Source organism: Mustela nigripes, chromosome 1 (assembly GCF_022355385.1).
Source record: "Mustela nigripes isolate SB6536 chromosome 1, MUSNIG.SB6536, whole genome shotgun sequence".
Classification (NCBI taxonomy): Eukaryota; Metazoa; Chordata; class Mammalia; order Carnivora; family Mustelidae; genus Mustela; species Mustela nigripes.
Window position 1 is genome coordinate 52542173 of NC_081557.1, and position 15521 is coordinate 52557693.

At 55.4% G+C, this 15521-nt stretch overlaps 1 protein-coding gene across 1 annotated transcript in view; it reads left to right on the plus strand.

The window, feature by feature from the left end:
- MYO7A (myosin VIIA) overlaps positions 1–15200 on the plus strand; it is a 63763-nt gene extending 48563 nt beyond the window's left edge. Inside the window, exons 33-47 of the mRNA XM_059411494.1 lie at positions 432–601; positions 1542–1732; positions 2407–2531; positions 3160–3317; positions 4232–4385; positions 5475–5630; positions 6146–6251; positions 7368–7481; positions 8532–8619; positions 8796–8902; positions 11075–11260; positions 11689–11805; positions 12871–12954; positions 13877–13996; positions 14588–15200. Coding sequence (XP_059267477.1) covers positions 432–601; positions 1542–1732; positions 2407–2531; positions 3160–3317; positions 4232–4385; positions 5475–5630; positions 6146–6251; positions 7368–7481; positions 8532–8619; positions 8796–8902; positions 11075–11260; positions 11689–11805; positions 12871–12954; positions 13877–13996; positions 14588–14677 — 1966 coding nt within the window. The 3' untranslated portion in view covers positions 14678–15200. The remainder of the gene's footprint in view (positions 1–431; positions 602–1541; positions 1733–2406; positions 2532–3159; positions 3318–4231; positions 4386–5474; positions 5631–6145; positions 6252–7367; positions 7482–8531; positions 8620–8795; positions 8903–11074; positions 11261–11688; positions 11806–12870; positions 12955–13876; positions 13997–14587) is intronic.
- The last annotated feature ends 321 nt before the right edge of the window (positions 15201–15521 follow it).

Genomic DNA, 15521 nt, shown 5'->3' on the forward strand with positions numbered 1-15521 from the left:
CTGTGCTGAGCACAGGGACGTGGGACACTAACATAGGTCTTGCCCTCTTGCAGCCCCCTTCAGTTGAGGGAGGAGACAGACATTGAATGGGCTGTTTTAAGGCAAGGACCAGTGTGGTAAGGGCTGTGGGAAGGCAAGGACTACCTGGAGGAAGGAGTATCTAGGCTGAAATTTGAAGGGTGAGTAGGAATTAGATAGGCAAAGGGAACTAGGCCAGGCCCCTGCAGACCTCCCTCTGCACCGGGTGTGACTTTGGCAGAGCCATGTCTCACCCAGGCGGGGCCGTGTCTGACTGGGCTGGCCTTGGTCTCCTTCAGGGAGTGCCGTGTCTTGCTCTCGCTGGGCTGCTCTGATCTGGGCTGTGCTGCGCCTCACTCGGGCTGGGCAGGACTGACCCCGGCTGGGCCCTGTTCTCCGTGTTGGTCCTGCAGGGGAGCGAAACTGGTAGCCCCCAGCTTCACGCTGGCTACCATCAAAGGGGATGAGTACACGTTTACCTCCAGCAACGCTGAGGACATCCGTGACCTAGTGGTCACCTTCCTGGAAGGGCTCCGAAAGAGGTCTAAGTACGTGGTGGCCCTGCAGGACAACCCCAACCCTGGTGAGTGGCTCCTGGCACAGGGCGCCAGGCCCCGAGGCTCATGGGCATCACGCAGATCACATACCTTGGCCTTGGCCTGGCATTCAAGACTGCCAGTGCTTTTTACTACCCCTCCCAGATGCCCTTGGCTCCACCTGGACCAAAAGCCAAATTCTGCACCCTCCTTCTGTGCCCCATGGGGAGTCTTCCTCTCCTGCCCCTTCCATACTTACCACCCATCACATTCTCCAGGTGATATCAGGGGTTCCTCCTCAGTAGTCTCCAAACACCCACTGCCTTCAAGTGATGACATCAGTAATAGCTACTCTCACTGAGCCCTCCCCAGGCCTCCAAGGCTCTGGGCAGAGTTTGGAAAGGACAGAGGTAAAACGGACTCTGGCCTTCCTCTCAGCTGGGAGAGGAGCTGGAAATGGTCCCTGTGACAGTGCAGTGACCAGGGAAGCCCAGAGCCTCTGGGTGGCTGGAGGGGAGGCCCCCGGGCAGCCTGGGGCTCAGGGAGAAGGTATGTGTGGGCAGAGTGTTTGAGGCAGAGAGGAGAGGACAGACCCAGTACAGAGCCTGGAGAAAACCTGGCATGTCTGGGAGCTGCAGATAGTGTGGCTGGGCTGGTATAGGTGAGGAAAGGGAGGAAAGGCAGAAGCGAAGGGGAGGAAGTCAAGAAACCTAGCCCACAGCAGCCCTGTGAGCGTGTTGAAGAGAGTGGGCTTTCTTCCCAGGGCAGTGGGGAGCCACAGAAGGCTTGTGAGCACAGGAGTATCCTCTTCCAATGGCCATGTCTGTGTGAAGGGTTGTGGCAAGGTGGAGGCAGGGTGACCAGCAAGCAGACATGAGAGAGGCAGGGCCTCAGTTATTCAGTGGGGAGGGATAGCTTATAGGTCATCAACCCAAATAAAGATGTTCCAATCCAGCCTCTCTCTCTGCCCCCACCTCTGCCTCCCAGCGGGGGAGGAGTCGGGTTTCCTCAGCTTTGCCAAGGGAGATCTCATCATCCTGGACCATGACACAGGAGAGCAGGTCATGAACTCAGGCTGGGCCAACGGAATCAATGAGAGGACCAAGCAGCGTGGGGACTTCCCCACTGACTGCGTGTATGTCATGCCCACTGTCACCTTGCCACCGCGGGAGATTGTGGTATGTGGCTTGGGGGTGGCAGATGGATAGGAGTGTCCTCTGGGTCTCTCTTTGTCTTCTTTCCATATCTGTAAAATGGAGTGAGGAATTATAATAGATTTATGGTCTGCAGGTCCTGTGAAGAAGACCTGGGGGTCTCACAGGACCACAAACTTTGAGCTGGGGAAGCTGTCAAACCTGTGCTAGGTGGTGAGGGGCCTAGAAACTGCATCAGATGAAAAACTGCTGGGGGTGAGGGATGCGAGGAGAGTGGGGAAAGGAAGCATCACCTCGCACTGCCTGTGAGCAGAGCTGGGAAGGAAGGCCATGGCCCTTCTGGATCGCAGCCCTGAAGACTCAGAGCCCAGCTTTGCAGGCAGTTTCTGAGCTAGGCACTGCTGACTGGGCAGTTCTCTCACCACATCCCCCTACTTCAGCCAGCCTCTATGACAGACCTGGCCTGCTTCGGACACAGGATATTCAGGAAAGGATCCTGAGTCCAGCATGATGGAGGCCACAGTAGCTTCAGAGATCCCAAAGAGGGAAAGGACTCCTGGGGTCAGAATGGGGTGAGGGTCAACCCCATGGCGGGAATCTTCCCCAGCCCCAGTCCAGATGACTCTGAGCTTTACCACGTTGATGCCGGGAGCCCCAGGTGAAGAGCTGACCTCAGACTCCTGTTTCTTGGTTTCTAGGCCCTGGTCACCATGACCCCTGACCAGAGACAGGACGTTATCCGCCTCTTGCAGCTGCGGACAGCAGAGCCTGAGGTGCGCGCCAAGCCCTACACGCTGGAGGAATTTTCCTACGACTATTTCAGGTGATGGGGAAAGCGTAGAGGGGGACTAGGAGAGTGAGCCGTGGGCTTCTGTTACTGTAGTCTGTGCGGTGGGGTTGCCTTGGGATGCTCCTGCCTGGGGGCAGGGACAGTATCAGAGGGAGCAGTGGAACAGTTTGTTGAGATAACCCTTCCTGTGTCATTTTGTCCTTCTTTCATTTAATATATTGCAACTGTGATGTGGCCATCCCAGGTGGGGTCCTGTGCACTCATGACCAGTGCCTGCCTCACCAACTCACAGTCCTGGTGGGGAGCTAGGCACAAAATTGGGCAGCTGTGATTGTGTGTGCCCAGCATTGTGGTGGGGATGCTGGGGGATGGGGGTGGGGTTGGAAGATAGGCTTTCTGGAGGAGGTAGCGTCTGAGCTGAGCTATATAGGGGGTGACCCAGCAAGGCCAGAGCAGAGAAAGCAGAGAGGAACAGAGGGGAGGAGACCATGGAGATGGGCAGGGCTGGCTTTCTAGCTGAGAATGTAAGGTCCAGGGAGGGCTGATGACTCACCCCAAGTCAGTCTGTGCAACAGAAAGAGTAGGGCCTTCTGCCTCCATAACAGGTGGGAGAGGGGCGGGTCTTACAACCTGGGGGTCAGTGCCAACTGTGTTGTGTCAGGCCCCCACCCAAGCACACGCTGAGCCGGGTGATGGTATCCAAGGCCCGTGGCAAGGACCGGCTGTGGAGCCACACACGGGAACCACTCAAGCAGGCACTGCTTAAGAAGATCCTGGGCAGCGAGGAGCTCTCGCAGGAGGCCTGCATGGCCTTCATCGATATCCGCACCTGTGCGGGTGGGCACCATGGGCCCCTAGGCCCCTGCCTCTAGGGTTTCCATCCAGATACCTACTTCCTTCTGAGGGGCCTAGTTGGGTTGTGGGCCGCGTGGAGGTCTGTGGATCCATTTGCCTGGCACCAACAGTGTGTGAGCGGCAGCCTCATCCATGGTCTCCTCTGACCCTGTTCTTCGGTTCACAGATGCATACGGTGTCCTGTGCTAGGCCAGGCATGGAGACATAGCTGTGACCAGGGCCAGTCCCTGGCCTCATGGCACTTACAGCTAAAAAGGCAGACATGCTGATCGGGACTGTGCTGTGATGGGGCAGAACTGATGTGGGCTTGGAGGAGGGCAGGATGGCCTTCCTGGAAGAAGGGGTATCGAGGCTGAGATCTGAGGACTGAGCAGGCCCTAGTCAGTCAAAGGGGAGATGAGTGGGGAGTGTTCCAGATGAATGAGCATGCCTGGATGGCCTGAATCACAGAATGATGCAGCATGCAGAGGTCTAGAAGGAAATCTGAAGATGTGGGCTGACTAATGAAGGGTTCCCAAGTCCCGCTAAGAAGCTTGGACTGTATCCCAAGGCCATGAGGAGCCCCTACGTGATAGGATGGCACAGTCAGATTTGTGATTTGGAACATCCGCCCTGGTTGCTGTGAGGACTTTGGATGTGGGGTGGGGACGAGGTGGGATCACTGGTGAGGCGGTGGTCAGAGGAATGGAGGAGAGGGAGGGCAGTCAGCATAGAGAGTGGGGTGGGTGGGTCAAGCCCATCTCCTGAGTGAGTAGTCTGAGGCCCGGGGTCACACGCTGGGGTGGGGGCAGACCCCGTTAAAGAGTGTGGCCTGCTGGGTCAGTGTCCCCCACCCCCTGCTCCCACTGGTTGCAAGCCCTTCCTTGACGGCTCCCCACCCGTGCTCAAGTACATGGGCGACTACCCATCCAAGAGGACGCGCTCGGTCAATGAGCTCACTGACCAGATCTTTGAGGGTGCCCTAAAGGCTGAGCCCCTGAAGGATGAGGTGTACGTGCAGATCCTGAAGCAGCTGACCGACAACCACATCAGGTGGGTGGGAGTGGTGGCGGGTGAGGGACGTCTTCCCCCACTAGTGCTCACACATGACAGGGAGCACCTTCCCTCCTGAGGCAGCAGCTGGCCCACCTGGCAGCAGTCCTTCCTCACTCAGGACAGGAAGCTTCCCTTGGGCCCCCTCACGTCCCTCCTCTGCCTCAAGGCCCGAGGTCAAGAACCAAGAGGTGGTGACTGCACCCTCAGAATCGGTCCAAGTTTAATAGCACCAGCTCCTCCTAAACTTCCTGCCACTCACTGCCGAACCTCCTCTTGACACCTCTTCCCAGCCCAGACTCCACTGTCAGCCTGCAGGTTCTGCCCATGAGCCTGTGTCTCAGCCTGGCACAGGCTGTGTCCTGCTGGCCGGCAGCTGGAAGCTCTGGCTGAGAACTCACACAAGCTGAAGGGGCTGAGTCCCAGAGTGTGTTACTTTCTCCCTGCCTGGCCGGTCCTCGGCAGGAAGGGGACTTCAGGCCCATGCTAAGTGTCAGAGACTGAGAGAAGCCCCACCCTTATGCCCAGATCCCCAGTTCCCTCCTCAGCTTTGCCATTTTCTGCCTCTCTTACAAAATTTACCACTCAACCTTACATCAGATAGCTTCACGCTGCCAAACCACAGCCAGCATTTATCTCCTTTTCTGCGCACCCGAATTTGCCTCAGCCTTCAAAACTGAGATCAGAGGTCACCTCCTCCTAGAAGCCCTCTGTGCTTCTCTCCTATCAGGCCCAAGGACTCAGAGTGGTGCCTGAGGGAGCCCAGGGCCTGGTCTAACTCTGTGCTATTCAAGAATCCATGAGTTAAAGAGCTTCTGCCCGAACAAGGATCACACACTGCTTCCATCTCGCCGGGAAACAAAATCTTAGCTGGACCAAGAGTGCTTGGTTGATACAGCTGGCTTTCATTCTGGCACAAGCACTGGCTGGCTGGCCGTGTCGCCACTCACGGAGTGGCCCACCGCACTCTGACTAGCACTCTGGCTGTCAGGGAGCTGGGTCACGGCCGGCACACACTGCCACGGTGAGGAGCCGAGGGATGTGCTGCTCCTCGGGGCCCTCAGACCCCTGGCTGGCCTCTTCCGGCAGGTACAGCGAGGAACGGGGCTGGGAGCTGCTCTGGCTGTGCACGGGCCTCTTCCCGCCCAGCAACATCCTCCTGCCGCACGTGCAGCGCTTCCTGCAGTCCCGCAAGCACGGCCCACTCGCCCTTGACTGCCTGCAGCGCCTCCAGAAAGCCCTGAGGTACGGCCCCGCGGAGCGGAGGCAGCAGGCACAGAGCTTGGGGCAGGGGTTGGGAGGTGTTCCCAGCCACACCAAGCTTGTTGGTGTCCCCTAGGGATGAGGACGGGACCACACAGCAGGTGGGATATGTCCCTGGGGTAGCACAGCTGCCAGCCAGCCTGAGGTGGTGCCCACTCGGGACACACTTGGTGTCTGGCTGCTCAGAGGGGCTGAGGCAGGCCTGTGGTCTGCTGTGGAGGCAGGCCCCCGGGCCCCACCTCCTGTTCTGCAAAGCCCCCTCCATCCTCTGCCTCGTTCCGTCCCCTCCACAGCCCTAGGTGGGGTGCTCTTCTCCTCTCATCCTACAGTTGAGGAGCTGGAGGCTCTGAGAGGTTATGTGACTGTCACCTGGTAGGAAGTGGTGGACAAAATTAGAATTGGGGTCTGGCTCCAAAGGTCCCCCTGCTCCCTGCTCCCCATGGCCCAATGAACCTGCTGCCTCCTGACTGCTCCTCCATCCATCTCCTGGTTTTCAGAAATGGGTCCCGGAAGTATCCCCCACACCTGGTGGAGGTGGAGGCCATTCAGCACAAAACCACCCAGATTTTCCACAAGGTCTACTTCCCTGATGACACCGATGAGGTGAGGGCCTCTGGCTTCTTGGGTCACTGGATGTTCCTGAGGGCCAGGCTGAAGACACAGGGAGCAGTCCTGATGCCTCTCCCCTGCCTTCCCCACATGTGCCCCCACCCTCCTGCTCCTCAGGGGAGTCAGGGCTCAGCTGAGGGTTAGAGACTCCTGAGTCAGGAGACCTGGGGTTCCCTGTCCAACCTCCTGTTATCTCCAGCAGTTTCCCTCTCTCCTAGGAGTCTCTGGCTCAGAGAAAAGTGCTTTCTGCCTCAGAGCTGAGGTCTGTGCCGGTGCCACCTCCCTTCTGCTGGCTCTGTACCTGGGCACAGGCGCGCCTGCCCCTGCCCCCTGCCGCCCAAGCCTCCCCATTGCCCTGAGCCCACTTCCCTGCAGGCCCCTTCCTTCCTCCTCACCGGCCTGGTTGTGGGTCTCCTTGACCAAAGGTCCTGTCTGTCTTCCCATTGTGTCCATTAGGTCAGGCTGCTGCTTGACTGCTGCTCCCCGCTCCATCTGAGCACAGGGTCTCATTCAGAGGAATGAGTCCAGCACTGAAACTTCTAGCTTAAAAAGCAGTTTTAAAAACTTTAGAGACTAAAAACTCGGAAATGCCATAATAGGATTCCAGTGACAAGGACAACAAATCAAGAAATCCTTTCCTGTCCTTCCAGTGGAAGGTTAAATGAAGCAGTGCCCTAACCTCCACCCCAGGCTCCTTCCCCTCTCTCCTTTTTCCTCCCTTTCTGAAATTTGCTTTCTTCTTCCTCCAGCCTCTCTCCTCCCAAACACCCTGCCCATCTGTGCCCCCTGCCCCTCACCCCCATGCTTGCATAGCCAGGCCCAGAACCCTGGAAGCAGAGGTCAAGTCTGTGTGGGGGGTGGGGAGGACACAATCTGGGAAGGTCCAGACAGGAGTTGACTTCTTCCTTTTCTTAAATGCCATGCCCAGCTCTAGACCCATGGGAAAACCCCTCTCTTGGAGGGTGGCCTCCATGGGAGGGGAGGGGAGAGGATGGGAGGTGACAGGAAGGGGCTCAATTATAGTTGCAGGCACAGACAGAGGGATGCAGGGGGCCCCAGCAGAGGCCTTGCTAGAGCCAAGTAACTGCTTCTTCTCCCAACACTCCTCAGGCCTTTGAGGTGGAGTCCAGCACTAAGGCCAAAGACTTCTGCCAGAACATCGCAGCCCGGCTGCTCCTCAAGTCCTCAGAGGGATTCAGCCTCTTTGTCAAAATTGCAGACAAGGTGGGTTGTGGATCCCTGGCTTCCTATTAGGCCACTGTCAGTCTGTCTGTTGGAACATTTGCTTGGGCTATAGGAGCTAGGAGCTTGTGGGGCAGCAGGGAGGGGAGAGAGAATGGGGGAGGGAGGAGAGGAGAGGAGAGAGTTGTGCTTGCATGTGGCATCGGGGTCCCTCTCCTTATGTCCCCTTACTTATAGCAGCTTCCTTCAAATCTTGCTCTTCTGGTGCATAGCAGAGCACGGCCTCGAAACTCTTGGGAGCCATGTGGTACTTTATGTTCTGGATACACGAGGCTCAGCACTCTGCCACAACACACATGTACTTCCAGATTTGATTTGACTGGTCCTTCGGCAGCCTTGCTGAGACCGATTAATTGTCGAAATAACCCTTGAAAGGAGGGTGATTATCCCTCACCTAACAGATCACAAAACCTGGACTCAGAAATGTTAAGTAACTCATCCAAAGTCCCACAGCAAGGATGCAGACCCAAGCAGGTCAGACTCCAAGGCACAGGCCCCTGTCACCATAACATACCGTTCTCCCCTGCTTCTGTGTCCATGGAGGTCAAGGGCCGTTTTAGAACCTCTTCTTGTGGGAAGGCTTCCCTCACCACATCAGGTAGATCAGGGGCTTACCCACAGTTTCCCGTGCACCCATGTCTGTCTCATTTCACAACTGTCCCCATGCCAGACGTGGGGGACCTGGAGAGGATCTCAGTGAGATCCTGGACCCAGAGGAGCTTGGAGCCTGTGGGAGGAGCAGGTCACGGATGCTGCAGAATGTCCAAGGGGGGACTAGACCCCATTCTTGGTCTTCTCCCCAGGGTCTAGGGAGGCATGTAGTCAGTCTTTGCTGAATGACAAATGGAATGACTGTCACTCTGGGCAGGAAGTATGCTGTGTTCTGGAGACATTCAATAGGCACAGTCAGGGCAGGGCAGGACACCCCTTCTGGCTGTAAGAAGAGCAACCAGGAGGACCTTGGGTGGGAGAGTGAGAAAATTCAGTACTGCTGGAACTAAAATGAGTGGACTGCAATGCACATGTCCCTAGGTCATCAGTGTCCCTGAGAATGACTTCTTCTTCGACTTTGTTCGACACCTGACAGACTGGATCAAGAAAGCGAGGCCTGTCAAGGATGGTAACGTGAGGCCAGGTCCTGGGATCACATGAGGCCCGGAATGGGGCAGGTGCTGGCTCAGAGCCATACTTCAAGGTCCACCTGGGTGGGACCTGAGCTCTGGCCTCCTCCAGGGCTGGTGCTTGGTGACCCTCTGTGCTGGGACCCCCTGGGTGACCGCCCACCTTCTGCCACAGGAATTGTGCCCTCGCTCACCTACCAGGTGTTCTTCATGAAGAAGCTGTGGACGACCACAGTGCCTGGGAAGGACCCAATGGCCGATTCCATCTTCCACTATTACCAGGTGAACCCCCTCGCCCCTCTCTGCGGTGGCTGCCTCCATGCACTCCTGTCCTTGCCAGGAGAGGGGTCTATAACCACAAGGCCCCCAAGAGATTCCTGCTGGGATCCTCGGGACTGGCTCCACCTCACACTCTTCTTCCTCAGGGCCTTGTACTTTCTTCTGAGCTCTTAATCCCCACCTGTTCACACCCTTCTCTCGATGAGGGTCCTCTGAATTCTGTCCTCTGAATTAATTCCAGGATCTGCTGTTGTATCTGGGTGTATCTGAGGCCTGTGTGAATCTGCAAACCCTTTCCAGCACAAGCATGTGCCTGCGGGAAGCCTGGCTGGCAGCAGTGGGGAGCCCTCTCTTCTGTATCTGGCACTTTTCACTCATTTTGCCCTTCCAGCAAACCCCAATAAGCAGGCATATTGTTCCCATTTTATAGAGGGAGAAACTGAGATGCAGAGAGACTAAGTGACGTAATTATGATGACAGGGCTGGTGGAACTGGGGTTTGCTTCTGTGTCTTCACAATGGCAGACTTGGCAACCTTTTCTGGGCTAGCCCATTTACCTTTACCATTTACCTGTGGGGCAAACGGATGAGGATGCTGGGAAGGCTGGAGGAGACAGGGCTGGTGGCTACTAGAGTAAAGAGAACCTTGACCTGGGAGTCTGCAAGACTCCTTCACACGTGAGCTCCGCCTCTCCCCACAGTGCCCATGTAGTGACTGGCAACATGAATGTCAGCTATCAGTTCCCCTAAGGCAGAAACCCACATTAGCCACACAACTCCCTCTCCCCACTTTCCCCTGTCCCAAATCATTCACCTGATGACTTCACCTCCCAAATCTCTCTTAAAACGATCCACATCTCTCCATTACCACCTGTACCCACTCTGGTCAGTGCATCGTCTTTTCTTGTCTAGATGAAGCTAGTAACATTTCCCCTGACCTCCCCTGTCCATTTTTACCCTCTTTGAGTCCATTCTCCACAGGAGGTCATCATGCTTTCAGGACCCCTCTCAGTGGCTTCCCATGGCTCCCAAGGTAGAAACCTAAATCCTGACTGTGGCCCTGCATGGGGGTGCCACTAGCTACTTCTGCTACCTTATCTTATATCCAGCACCCCATTGTTCATGTTCTCAGGTGTGCTAGGGAGGCTTTTTAACATTCTCTCTTTTGGGAAGCTCTTCCATAGGTTCTTTCCTTCACCTACAGAGCTTTTAGATGTTTTTTCAATCATAAGGGAGGTCTTCTGTCTTCCCAAGACTAGATCAGTTCAACTAGTTATATGCTGTTATAGCACAGAGAAGATTCCATCAAAGATGATAATTATACATTGATTTGGGGGGATGGTTGTTCTGGACTACAACTACAAGTTCTATGAGAGTAGGGAGGATATATGTTGTTGCTTAAAGAGCCTGGCTCATAGTAGATGCTCAACGAGTCTGTGTCAGCTTGGTGGACGGGTGAATAGGCAGGGACTCAGTGAATGAATAGGTGGGAAGTGGATGTGGGTAGGTGGAACCATCTTGGTGGACGGATGGGTATGGATGGGTAGATAGGTGGGTGAGTAGATGAAAAGGTAAATGGGTAATAATTGACTCAGGTTTCTAATCTGCAGTGTGTCCTTAGGTCAGCCTCAGTTTCCCTGTGCTTCAAAGAGTGGGTGAGACAGTTGTGAGGCTGTGGGCAGTGTTGGCCCTTTAGAAGCTTCATCTTTGCTTTTGGTCCACTCTTCATCCTCTGTTACTCTGTTTCTGGGTCTGGAAGTTCAAAGTGGGGAAGACCTGGTGCTGCTGATGAAACCAGCCGGTCTCCAGGGAATACAATGGGAGGAGGAGGCCAGCCTGAGAGGCTTTTCTCAAGGAAGGACAGGCTTAGAAGGTTAGGGGTGTGGAACAGTCTCAGGTTCTTCAGCTGGTCACTCGCTGAAATACAGGGAGAGGAAAGAATATTCATACGTGGCTTTGCTTTCTGACTGTAACGGGCTGCATCTGTGCAGGCATGACTCCTTCCCTGTGCTGTGCCGTCTTCCCTGGGGGCACAGTGTCAGCTGAGGCTGGGGAGAGAGGGAGGCCCAAATGTGGGGTAAGGCCATGGAGCTGGCTCAGGCTGGTGTGGGGGGGGTTGGGGGGCACCTGCTTCCTCCAGTTCCTTGCACACCTACGCCCAACTCTGCCCTGGCAGGAGCTGCCCAAATACCTCCGGGGCTACCACAAGTGCACGCGGGAGGAAGTGCTACAGCTGGGGGCCCTGATCTACAGGGTCAAGTTCGAGGAGGACAAGTCCTACTTCCCCAGTATCCCCAAGCTACTACGGGAGCTGGTGCCCCAGGACCTCATCCGGCAGATCTCCCCTGATGACTGGAAGCGGGTGAGTATGGAGGAGGCAGCAGGACTAGGGACACTGCTGAATGGGTCTCTGGGCCCCCCACGGGTCAGGGGGAAGGTGCTGGCCAGCAGCCCAAGGAAGTCTCTCTTGTGGCCCCTGTGCATGAGGGTGACACTTTCCCATCTTCCCTTCCACTTGCTTTAGTATCCAGTCTTCCAGGCAAAGGACTCACCTGGCTGCTTGGGAGGAATCTGTTCTATCCTGGTTACCATGGTGACCTGATTGCACTTGATACTCTTTGGCCTACTTGCTTAGGGAAGGGCGTGGAGGGAAGGGAGATCAGGATTCCATTAACTGGGATAAGAGGCGAACCCTTCCTGGCCTCCAGGACCCCCAGGGCCCATGACAGTTAACAGTGCAGGTGGGATAGGAGTGACGGGAGAGGCCTCTGACCCATGCTCCCCCGGCAGTCTATCGTCGCCTACTTCAACAAGCATGCAGGGAAGTCCAAGGAGGAAGCCAAGCTAGCCTTCCTAAAGCTCATCTTCAAGTGGCCCACCTTTGGTTCAGCTTTCTTTGAGGTGAAGGTACGTTATGGGTGGCTTCTCAAGTGTGGGGAGTCAAGGAGTGGGGGCAAGAAGGCACAGAAACTCCTCCCCAGGACCGTGGGAAGCAGCCACAGCCTCTGCCACCTGCACTGGCAAGGAAAGGAGGGAAGTATCCTCAGCTTTGTACCACCTAGGTGTTTCAGCCTGGGGACATGAGGAACCACCAGGAGCTCAGCCTGGGAGGGGAGGCAGATAGGTAATGGAGAATGAACTGTGCCGTGTGTGACAAGGGGGAGCCCCCATCAAGGTGGGGGGAGTCTCAGAGGCCTACCCAGACATTGAAGGCTGAGGGGCAACACCTGCATTTTCCTGGAAGACCCTGGGGAGAGCTCCTGGCAGAGGGCCTAGCAAGAGCACAGGAAGTGCAAGTGGTTGAGTACAGATGGGTGTAGGCTATGAGGCACACAGACTGTGGTGAGGCAGCTTGGCAAACAGGCAAGGGAGTTGGGTTTCCTCCTGCAGGTGGTGGCTGACCTGGAGGGTTCTGAACAGTGTTGATGGGGCCAGAAATGCACTCTGACTGCAGGGTGGGGTGGGTGTGGGGCTGAGAGGCAGGGGTGAGGCAGGAAAATGGTGGACAGGCTGGCAGGAGAAGTGTGGGGATAGGTCAGGACGGAGAGGAGGGGATGGCTTGGTTACATATCTTGGAAGGGGGCCTTTTGAGAAGTCTGGCTATGCAAGGAAGAGAGGGAGGCACAGAGATAAGGGGGAGGCAGGGGTAGGGTTCAGAGAGGGTTTTTAAATATGAAAGGCATTTGGGCTGACAGAGGAGATAGCCCAGACTCCTAGAGGAGCAGGAGTGAAGGGATAAACTGTCACCAGGAAGAGTGGGGGATGGGGTCATTTGGGGACCCATAAAGGGACCTGGGTGGCACTGAGGGCCCAGCAGAGGTGGGAACCATGAGGCTGTGGCAGGGTTGCCAGCTCTGCTACATGCCTGGCATTAAGCAGGCAGCAAGAGAGGGCAACTTAGTCCTAGCACTCAGCTTTTCCTGCTCTGGGCTGCCCCAGCTAGAGCTGATGGTTTCTGGCTCTCTTTGCTAGCAAACTACGGAGCCAAACTTCCCTGAGATCCTCTTAATTGCCATCAATAAGTACGGGGTCAGCCTCATCGATCCCAGAACCAAGGTGAGCACTGACAGGGGAGAGCAGGGGTGGGGAAGTGGACTTCTCTGCCTGTACCTCTAACAACCATCTCAGTACCCAACCCCCAAAGAGCCCCTGCCAGCCACCATCCTCACTTGATCTGCCTTCTTGGCCATCCATCTTGAGAGGCTGTGTTTGCTTTGACCATTTCCTTGCCTGCTCCATCAAAACTGCTCTCTTAGAGTTATTAGCCAATGCCTTACTACTCAGTCCACTGAACTTTTTAGTACTTGGCCTGTAAGCATCACTGGACCCTATCAACCACCCCTTCCTTCAACAGTGCTCTCTGTCCCTGTTGGTCAGGATGGCAGGCTGCATGCTGACAGGGGAGGGGGGCAGGGTATAACCACTGCTCACATCCATGGGCCAGAGCAGTCCTCACCAAGGGAATCAGGAAGCACAGTCCTACTACATACCCAGGAAGGATACAACTGGACCACTGGCCACCACCTTCTGCTTGTGCTCCTGTGCCCCACATTCCTGGTTTTTCTCTTATCTCTCTTGGTCGTTCTTCTCACATACTTTAATGGGATTCTTTTCCACCCACACATATCATGCTCCAGAGGCTGTCCTTGTCACCTTCTTCCTCCTCAGGACCTCTTCATTCATGATCACTGTTGCAGATTCTTCCAGCCTCTCCAATTTCCAGTTCCAGCTCCACATGCCCCAAAGCCTCCCAGACTTCCCTGGGTGTCCCACCATCTGGCCCCAAATGAGGCAAGGAGGCCAGAGGTATCTGCTTCCCCCAGCAGCTCCATGGCATAGCTGTCTTCTATCTTCTTGCTCCTTATCTTGTCTGAGGGCCCAAGGCCTTTCCAGTGGGTGGTGTCTGTGAGCTAGAACTCAGTGAAGTGAGGCCGGAGGTTCCAGACAATACAGCTTCAGACTTTCTCTGCTTCCCCAGGACATCTTGACCACTCATCCCTTCACCAAGATCTCCAACTGGAGCAGTGGCAACACCTACTTCCACATTACCATTGGGAACCTGGTGCGTGGGAGCAAACTGCTCTGTGAGACATCACTGGTGAGAGCTCTTCTGTTTAGGCCTGGTGGCCTTCCCTGCTTTGCCTACAGCTCCAGCTATCATCTGTCTCCAGAACAGACAAGAGAGTGCCTGGCTTGGCTTGAGATTGGGATCAAGGGTCAGATTGGGCCAACGTCAGGTCCCTTTGAGGCTCAGCTTAGGTCTGGGAAAGGGGCATAATTTGGGGCTGAGGAACAGACCCCTCATTTAATAATTATTTGTTGAGTGACTTTAGTACTAATCTGGGGACTGAGACTTTAGCCCCTGAGTTCAACAGTGGACACATTAGCAATGAGGTTTCTTCGACTGAGCCGAACTTCAAAGGCATGGCTCAACTGGTAGAGCCTTTAGAGTCAGCAGTATTTAAGAGATCTATAAGCTAGGGCCTTCACGTGGGGTCCTAACAACTTAGAACCTTAGAGATCTGGTGGGATGTGTCCATCCCTTCAGGGGAGACTGAGTCCAGAGTAGGACAGGATTCTCCTTTGTCCAGGGCTCTGCCCTCTGCAGTTTCCTGGAAGTGTTCTGGGTCTCAGTGCGCTGATCCTGTCACACTTTTTGCTCTGTTTATCTTCTTGCTCCTGTTTCCAGGGCTACAAGATGGATGACCTCCTGACTTCCTATATTAGTCAGATGCTCACAGCCATGAGCAAACAGCGGGGCTCCAGGAGTGGCAAGTGAACAGTGAGGGAGGTGGTGCTGGCTTGGGCCCATCAGCTACCTCTGCAGGTGGGGGAGGACTTTGCCATCTGGGCAGGGAGGCTGGGTCAGGCGGCCACCACTGATTATATCAACTTGGCTTCCTATCCTCCTTCCAGCGAGGCAGACTTGCTGGGATGCAGAACTCCCCTTGATCTACTGCTAAGGGTTGGTTCTAGTCCCAGCTTGCCGTGGCCTTCCCAGTTGTAAGAGCCTGTGCTCCTTGGATGCCTTTCTTAGACCCGTCCTACCATGTGACCTCTTTTGACTCTCTGTGCACCACTGCAACAGGGAATCAAAAGGACAACTTGATTCTCCGTACTGGGACCAACAAAACCAAGAATATTCTGAAACCTAAGGGACTGGCTTAATTCCTGTACATCCAGGATCCTCAGCTGGTATGGGGGAGACAGACTACTTTTATATATTGTAGTGTGAGTGCTGAGCCCCTATGCTGGTTTCCCCTGATCACCTCAAGGTATAAAGTATGTGTTTCATCTTCTGACCCTATAGTGTCCTTGCTGGGGGAAGGGGAGAGAGTGGGGGTGTGTATGGGACAAAGACAGGGTCCTGGGGGGAGTGGCCTGTGTAAGTATTTCCTTTGTCTGTGTTTGGAGGGCTAAGCTTGTCTGGGTTTGGGGGTAGGGGTGCCTGAGTCCAAGGCGGACTTGAAAGGGGCTTAAAGGGACTGGCTGGGACCAGGGTGGGGTGGGAGGAAATGTTGGGATATCAGTCTGAGAGGTAGGGACCTAAGTGTGCAGGGGCTGGGGATCTAGAGGAGGAATCAGCTTCTGGGCCTTAAGTAGGGCCAGTGGAGCCAGAGTGA